The sequence below is a fragment of the Sceloporus undulatus genome, chromosome 5 (genome assembly GCF_019175285.1).
Source record: "Sceloporus undulatus isolate JIND9_A2432 ecotype Alabama chromosome 5, SceUnd_v1.1, whole genome shotgun sequence".
Taxonomy (NCBI): domain Eukaryota; kingdom Metazoa; phylum Chordata; class Lepidosauria; order Squamata; family Phrynosomatidae; genus Sceloporus; species Sceloporus undulatus.
The window spans coordinates 187066204-187075547 of NC_056526.1; the positions used below are offsets into that span (position 1 = coordinate 187066204).

General features: G+C 40.6%; 1 protein-coding gene across 1 annotated transcript; it reads right to left on the reverse strand.

The window, feature by feature from the left end:
- Positions 1–1251: 1251 nt before the first annotated feature.
- LOC121931740 (taste receptor type 2 member 116-like) lies at positions 1252–2238 on the reverse strand. Its single transcript, XM_042469721.1, has one exon. The coding sequence runs from the start codon at positions 2236–2238 to the stop codon at positions 1252–1254; it is 987 nt and encodes a 328-aa protein (XP_042325655.1).
- Positions 2239–9344: the final 7106 nt, after the last annotated feature.

Sequence of the window (9344 nt, forward strand, 5' to 3'; positions counted from 1 at the left end):
TACTCCACTCCCACAATTGTAATCTAAATGTAGATCTTAAGCAGGTGTCTTAGTGACTTAATTTTTAATTTCAATGATTTTATTTATTATTTGAATATTTTTCTATATAGTTCTCTGAATTTATCTAGGTTTTGAATTATTGATAAAATTGATTAAATTTGATATTATTACTCATCCTAACATGTGATAAACCTTGCTGTTTTTCATCATTGTTTTATAGTATCGATTTTACGAAAATACCAGGTAAACGTGACATACTTTATATTTACTACTTCCTGGCCGACCATCAGCCAGGGATTACAGACAAGTTTGTGCGTTGTTGCAATAGCTTGCCAATGCAGAATGTTGTTTTAATTTTAATTTTAACAATCTCATTTCCTATTTGAATAGTTTTTTATTATATAGTTCTTAGAATTTATTTAGGTTCTGAATCATTGAGGACGTTGATAAAACTTAACGTACAATAATATTTATCCCAGTGTCTGATAACCCTTGTCTGAGGCATCTCCATGCTGCTTGTCTTTTGTATTTGTATCGCTTGCACTGTTTTTGTATTGGTCATTGTACAATATTGTAAATTTCATTCATCTTAAGCAATGGCCAGAAAAGTACAACCACATGCATAAGGGAACTTAACAAAATAAATAATAAAACTTTTATTTATATCCAGCTTTGTGTTAAAACAATCAAAGTGGTGTACAACATTAAAATGATACATCAATATATACAATCTCCCCCCCCCCCCAAAAAAAAGGATTAAACTGTTCTAATAAGTAAAATTACCAAATACTTAAAAGACCAATATGATCACAATTGGTCTCGATGCAACATGTAGAACTCAATAAAAGCCATTTATACCTGACATCAAACATCATACAGCAATATGTTTTAAGACTTTACTCTCAAAGATAGAAAGAACAAAACTATACTGTAAATCATCATATACAAAGTTGAATTCTTTGAATAAGCCAATAAGCTTGGCTGTAGCAAATGTTTTACTGATTTATTGGTTGTTGCTGTGATCTATGTAAGGAAGAGTCTGAATAATTCATTGTGGAAATCTGAATATATCTCAGGACAAAATTGGAGCAGTCAGAAAATTGCAGGAATATTGAAGGAGCAACATAGGGCCCGTTGTATTCAAGGATGCATCTTGTATCCAAACAAGGAAAAAACTGTGTTTTTTTAAAATCAACATTCCCCTTTATGCTGAGCAGTCTCCATATTTAGACTCTGATCCCATTCTGATGTTTATTGCACATTCAGACAGAAGCAGTCTCTGTTCAGACACAGGGATGGATATCTGTTGCCATCTTCTCCTGTTAATGAAATTCTTTGTCTGATGTTTATAATGCGACCAGCCACTTTTTTCAGTTTCGGATTGGACCATATTAATATTATGGAATGTGCTAAAGGACATACAGTTGTCATTATCTCTAAAATCAATGACATTAATGTATGAAACAGGAAAAAGCCACTTACCATAATCATCAAATTAGTTATAAATATGATATACAAGAAAAGAGAGATCAATAATGGCTGCATGACTTTGAGGTGGACTTGAGTGTTGAAGTCCTGAATAATAATTCCATTCTTTCTGAGGTTTCTCACATGCCTCCACAGAGAGGTGAGCAAAATAAGGGATGCAGCTATATTTATGCTGAAATTTATGAAAGTAAAAGTTATCTGCAGAGGACGAAAAATAACCCATATGTTGTTAACCTCACCTTGGGAAGTGTTGCCTGGTGCTGTTCCAGTCAGATTACATGACTTTTTGTATCTGAAATAACTGAAGGCTGAAGGAAGAGAGGAGAGCACGAAAATGACCAGTGATATGCCAAGCAGTCTGGGTAAAAGCTGATTGATCCTTGCCTTTAGCTGAAGGAAGAAGGCATTGGCAAAGTTGGTGACCTTCACACAGTAGAAGACACTGAGACATGAGACAAAGCAGAGGCTGGCCATGTTGACATAGATCCAAGAAAAAATGAGCACATCTGACCTATGGTCAGGAGTATAGAAATATAAAAAATAGTGCATCAGAATCATCCACTGTGTTACTAATCTGCAGGTGCTCAAACAAGTCAAGAGGAAATCACAAAGTAACATCTTCCTGTTCTGGAGCCCATGCAGCATATTCACAATGGCAATAAATCCATTTGCTAAGAAGGAAACAATGCACAAAATGCCTATAATGATCCAAGATAAGATAAAGAAGGGAGATATTTCCTTACTAGCCATTAATTCAATCTTCTGGAAGATATTTCTGAAAATATGTATTTGCTCCTTTCTGATGTCTAACAGAGGAAAAACCTCACTGCCTGAGGCTTTTTAAATGATCAGATCAGGTGACAAAGGAATGCAAATTGCAGGAGGATTCTGTTACTCATGACCCAGCCAGGTATCATGTCACTTGGGATATTTTGAGACTAACTATTTTACAATTTTGTAATTTCTAACTGTTTGTGAGCTTCACAGTGCTGGGAGTTGATCAGATATGTTATGATCTGCCTAAAATCACTTCACGACTTGTTCCATTTTATTGTTTTTTCTCTTTGAAGTCATATCCCTCCCCCTTTCTGGAAAAAGCAATGGAGTAACTCTCTGGATATTAGAAGCAAGTGAATGGAGCAGGAACAAAATGCCTGGAAGGGAGGAATGGAATGGGGGAAAGAAGGGAGATCGGAAGCTAGGCAGGCGACTTCAAGCATCCTTTCAGAATGACAAGCTCATTAAAGCTGAATGCAAGTTATTATTTTGTTTTTGTTTTGTTTTTTGCCCCTCCATCTTTATTAGGCTGTGTAGAAAATGGTGATGTTTCTCTGGATGATAGGGAGACTATTGTTATTGCTGTTAACTACTCTAGTCAGCTTCAACTGTTGGCAACCCTGTGAATCAGACTTCCCCAAAATCCCTTGTCCTCAACTGCTCTGTCCAAGCCCTACAGGCTCAGAGCTGTGGCCTCTTTGATCAAGGCTGTCCACCTGCCTTTCTTTCTCTCTTTATACTGACCTCCACCTTTCCTAGCATTCTTGCTCTTCTAGGGAATCCTGCCTTCTCATGATGTGGCTGAAGTGCAACAGCCTCAATTTAGGGTCCAAACAGATGGGCCAAAATAAAGCTGCTTTAGGCCACTTTGGAAGTGTGCTGTCTAAATGAAATATGCATCCATATGGAAGTCGCACCAAAGCCACGCTCCAGTGCTAAGGACTGGAGCACAGCTTTGGTGCAGCTTCAGGCCTCTTAAAATGCATGTGTCATTTAAACAACATACCTCCAAAGTGGCCCAAAGCAGCTTTATTTTGGCCTGTCTGTTCAGGTCCTTAGTCTAGAAACCATGTCTTATGAGGAGCGACTTAGGGAGTTGGGTATGTTCAGCCTGGAGAAGAAAAGTTTAATAGGTGATACAATAGCCCTGCTTAAATATTTAAAGGGATGTCATATTGAGGATGGATCAAGCTTGTTTTCTGCTGCTCCAGAGAACAGGACATGGACCAATGGATGCAAACTACAGGAAAAGAGGTTCAATCCCTACATTAGAAAGAATGTCCTCACCGCAATAGCTGTTTGACAGTGGAAGACGCTCCCTCAAGAGTGTGGTGGAGTCTCCTTGTTTTTAAACAGAGGCTGGATGGCCATCTGTCAAGGATGCTTTGATTCTGTGTTCCTGCATGGCAGGAGGTTGGACTGGATAGCTCTTGAGGTCTCTTCTAGCAATATCATTCTATGATACTATGATCTTTATTTTCACAGAAAGTCCAGGATTGATCTGTTCTAAGACCAATTTGTTTTGGCCATCCACAGTAATTTTCAGTCCTCTTTTCCAGCATCACTGGCCTAGTACTAGAGATGGATAGACATGTCGTAAGGATCATTTTCTCACCTCCAATATTATTTGTGAGGAAATACACACATTGCCTTGAGGATCTGCAGGGCTTACACATTGTTTTCTTAGAAATAAAATGCACATTGGGCAACCCAGGTTTCAGCACAGGAAGAAAGCAAAAAGCTCTGCAACCTGATATGAAAGAAGAATTATGGAAAGAAAGTGCAGGTTGGATTGGGAGAAAGTCAACAAAAATTGAGACAAAGCATTTTTCTACCCCTATCTACCTTCCAGGATTGTGTTTGAGAAAGCAGAAAATGTTGAATCACTGAACATGCATATTTGATTGTTGTTGCATGGAAATATATAGCATTATGGTATATTTAGAAAGCTTACTGGGCCTTGGTGTGAAAGATGATATACTTGGAAGTGAAAATGAGATTACCAGGGTGATGGATGGATGTGGAAATATTTTAAAAATAACATAATCCTACAAGTATAGTCTGTTTCTGTTGGTACAGCATCACTGTTCACAGCTCCTCACAGAGCATAAGAGGATCAGAAATCAAATCACCAATGCTGTAGCAAAGTGTCAGAACAGTAGTGTCTATAGTCAAAGGGTGCCTTTTGTTTTTCTCTTGTTTCTTGATTTATGTGTAGACCACAATACTTAGGCCTTCCTTCCTTCCTTCCTTCCTTCCTTCCTTCCTTCCTTCCTTCCTTCGAGATTGCCTCCTGCTTTCTGTTCTCCAAGCAAAAGAAGGACAGGCAGCAAAACATGGAATCCAGTTTTAGAGACTTCTGTGAGAGCAGAAGAGCTTGACTTTGATGACTGACAATTCAAACATGGAAACCAGGGAAGAGTCTCATCACCACTCTCTAATCAGAGTCTTTATGGGAATGAATGGTCATGTCCTGAGTTATATAGGCAATTATCTTCTTTATCTCTTTGTTCATTTGCTAGATTTAGCTACTAGTAATAGAGGTTTGGGAGAACAGTAATGAGGGCCCAGGCAGTTGCTCATTGTAATTTGAACTTGATCTCTTTGAGTCTTTCTCTTTTTCCCTTCCCAGCCTTTTGTCTTCTGAATGTCCTACCTTAATCCTCAATTTCCCTATTTTGTTAATTTGTTCTTCTGTGAAATATTGTTTTTTAAAAAGCATAGAATCATAGAGCTGGAAGAGACTGCAAGGGCCTTCCAGTCCAACCCCATTCTGCCATGCAGGAAATCTCAATCAAAGCATCCCCGACAGATAGCCATCCAGCCTCTGCTTAAAGACCTCCAAAAAAAGGAGACTCCACTACACTCCGAGGAAGGAGTGTGTTCCACTGTCGAACAGCCTTCACTGTCAGGAAGTTCCTCCTAATGTTGAGGTGGAATCTCTTTTCCTGGAGCTTGCATCCATTGCTCCGGGTCCTGTTCTCTGGAGCAGCAGAAAACAAGCTTGCTCCCTCCTCAATATGACATCCCTTCAAGTATTTAAACAAGGCTATCATATCACCTCTTAACCTTATCTTCTCTAGGCTAAACATACCCAGCTCCCTGAGTCGTTCCTCATAGGGCATGGTTTCTAGACCCTTCACCATTTTAGTCACCCTCTTTTGGACAGGCTTCAGTTTCTTTTTCTACCCTCTGCCCTTGTATAGGGATCCTTCTGTAGAGACTGCAGTGGCAAACTACTCTGAGAGCTAAACTTGCCTGAAAAAGTTGGATATAAGTGAAATGAAAGACACCAGCATCACTCTTGTAGCAAGGAAATGGTGATTATGTTGAGCACGGCTATTTTAGAAAGGAGAGAACCTGTCAATGCATTTCGTATCTTAGGCTTTCATCGCAGGCACTCTCTTCTGCACCCGTTGTCAGTGGAGCTTAGAGCTGATGATGAAAGTTGGCAAGAGGTTCTTCTTGACACATCTCTAAACGTATCCCTTGCCCTAAAGGGCCAGTAATTTCACCTCTGGAATCCATTATGCTGTCAAGAATCATATGTGCCGAGCTGCAGAGAAGTGTGGCAAGAGCTTTTTGTCCCATCCTACCATACTGCACAGAATTCACTTATGCTAAATTCATTACTGAGATAATGAGAGGAGACTGCCGATGCCCAGTTTTCCTACCAAGGGAAACAGGGACAATGGCCATGGCAGAAAATCTATTCTGCGCAGCAGCCTACATTTTCTTTGCTATCCTCATAACAGAAGCAGCCAATCTGCAAAAATGAGATGAGGCTGCATTGTATTTTTAATACAGCTTCCTGACAACTGAGGTGTGTGTGTGTGTGTGAGAGAGAGAGAGAATGCATCCAGGTATTCTATATTTCATACTTTTCAAAGACATTCAAAAAGGGAATGACATTTCAGAACACGCCCCATCTCTGTTTTGAGTCTAAAATGAGGCTTTAACAGCATGCTTCTGAACTGCATTCATATAAGGCACAATACACAAACTCATTGCAACTCTTCCCAAAGTAAACATCTCTGAAGCAACAAAGAACTGAAAATCATAGTAATTGTGCAGGCTGTTTGCTACCTTGTCATGTTGTATGTAAGTAAATATCCCTAGAGAGAGTAAGTAGTAATTTTAGGTTCCTCTCCCCTACTTAATCATGGTTCGGGAATATCAGCTGCAATCCTGGCATTACATAGGTACATCTAATTTGGGTGGTTTGCAAAAGGAGAAAGTCATTACCTCTTCATGCAATGCCCCACTGTCCAGGGATGACAGCTTTTCAGTGCTGAAGGATCTAATGACTAGGGAGGGCATGTAGTACCATGATAGCATTCAGGTACAGTTTCACATATGGGAGAAGATAGTAGATCTCTCTCAGCTCTCTCTCTCTCATAGTTATCCATGTGAATGCCACCAATATATTTCTGGATACTGTATTTTTCTATACAGCAGTGTTTAGTTGTTATTTTGTGAGTCAATGCCAAAAATATCATACGTAAAGCAGAATTAGACTCCGAGGAAGAAGGCATTGAAATGAGGAAAAGGAACTTCAACAATTTCAGCTGTGCAGATGACACCATACTATTAGCAGAAAATAGCAAAGACTTGGAACTATTACTGAAGAAAGTCAAGGAAGAATGTACAAAGGCAAATGTATAGCTGTTACTAAGAAAAAAGGAAGACCACAGAAGATTGGCATAATTTTAAAATAGACAATGAAGACAGTGAAATTATTTAGATTTTCCATAACTTGGCTTAGCCATTAATCAGAATGGAGACTATAGTCAAGAATTAAAAGAAGACAAGGACTAGACAAAATCCTAAAATGCAAAGATATAGCATTGAATGTTAAATTATGGATTGTCCATGTAATCGTGTTTTCCATTTCTATATATGGTTGTGAAAGCTAGACATGAAGAAAACTGATAGGAAGAAAATCAACTTATTTGAAATGTGGTGTTGGGTGAGCGTTCTATGGATACCATGGATTCCTAAAAAGATAAATAAATGGGACCTAGGTCAGATCAAGCCTGAGGTCTTCCTAGAAGTCAAGATGCCTGAGAAATGTTGTATTTTTGACATATCATGAGAAGACATGAATCAGTACAGAAGACTTGGTGAGATAAAAAGCAGTAGGAAAAGAGGAAGACTTCATTCCAGATGGATAGATTCAATCAAGGAAGCCTGAGTCTGCAAGATGTGAGAGGGCTGTTCATGATAAGCTGACTTTGGAGGCCTCTCATTCATGAATTTCAATTCATTTACCATAAGTTGAAGTCAATTTGATAGCAGTTAACAACAACATAGCTCATTTAAAGTTTAGACTCAGAAGAGAGACACGACTGCCATAGAGAACACCAGACACTACTTACAGAAAGGAGCTGAGGCTTCCCAATGAAATCCCAAACTTCATCAAAGGCTTCTTCACAGCGGTCAGTGTGAAGTGCAGACAGAAACTATGTGAGGATTTTGTTTTGTTCTCAGGTGGCATATGACAGAAATAGCCTCAGCTTTTTAAATGCTTAGCTTTAGACTTGGTGGCGATGTCACGGCTAGCTATAGTGCTTTATCATGTTCTATATAACATTGCCTCCTGTATTATAAGGACATTTCATCCCCAGTTTATAGATCTGATTTCTGAAAAGTTTCCAGGGAGATCTGATAGCTTTTATACTTCTCTTTTTTATTTCGAGTTACACAAACAATCTGTTTTGAAGGTTGCAAAATGTTTATATTACACTATTCCACTAGGAGCAAATTTGTCAAATCCCATCACGGCTTACTCTAATCCTACTGAATGCTATTTGTTATTGATTTAGATGTTGGTCATCCAACTGTCACTTATATATATGGGGATTCTTGTACCTGGGTGCTGTTTTTTACCTTGATTTTTCTACCTTCTCCTGTTTGTGATTGATCTGTGATTATAATAAATTGATTGATTGACATCTAGACTGAAAGTTGGACTATGGCTAAGGAGACCTGACTCAATGCCCAGGCAGCCATGGATCTTACTGGGTTTCATTTGTTATCAATGGCGGGATACAGACCGCCCATTTGGGGCGTCTGGCCCCGCCCCTTTCCCTGGAGTATCGGGGCTTCAGGGTTACACCGGCCGCGCTGAAGCCCCGATCCGCCGCTTTTCGGGCTGCGGGGAAGCGGCAAAAGGCCGCTTCCCGCAGCCAGAAAAGGGGTGTCCCTGGGGCTTCAAGCCCCAAGGACCACCCCGCGCGGCGGGGAGCAGAGAAAGGGCCCTTGGCCCCTTTCTCGTTTAGTCCGCTGGGCGCAGCCTTCCGAGGCTGCGCCAGCGGACTAAACCCGGAAGGAGCTCCAAAACGGAGCTCCTTCCTGCTCCTGTCCAGGGCGCACTAAGCGCCCTGGCGCGGAGCTACTACATCATGGCCGCGCCCCCTGTCTAGAGCGGCGCGGCCATGACGTACTCACGGCGGCGGCCGTGCGGAAGGGCGCCGCCGTTTAGTGCGTGTTCGCCACGCACTAGGGTAGGGCGGTGCGGAAGCACCGCCCTTTCGTAACCCTAGTGCGTGGCGACACGCATAAACGCTGTAACCAGCCAATGTCTCTAGGCCTACTCAACCACAAAGGGCTGTTGTGAAGATTAAATAAGAGCCCTCCAATTGTTGTTGTAGGCTTTTTTGAGGATGGTCTTTGGAATATATTTACTGTTAAGAGTATGGGCTCACATCTTTTTGATATTTTACATGCATGCAAGTTTATGTAAAGAAAGCCAGCATAGTGTAGTGGTTTGAGTGTTGGACTGTGACTCTGGAGACCAAAGTTTGAATTACAGCTCAGCCATTGAAACCCACTGGGTGACCTTGTTCTTCTGGACAGATGCAAAGTGATCGAATTGGCCACTGGGGTCTGCAGGGATCTTCCAGAGATCTCACCAGATGAAATCATTTCACATCTGATTATAGGGACATAGCCAGATGCTTCTATGATCTGCTCTTTGCCAGGCATGGTGGGAGGACTTCAGTAGCTCTATGATAATTCTGGGTAGGTAGGTGACTTTGTTTGCTAGGAAGACAAGAAAAGAATACAAATCTCCGCAG

Bases quoted from the DNA above. Each gene is read 5' to 3' on its own strand.
- LOC121931740 (XM_042469721.1), bottom strand. From the start codon at position 2,238: ATGGCTAGTAAGGAAATATCTCCCTTCTTTATCTTATCTTGGATCATT.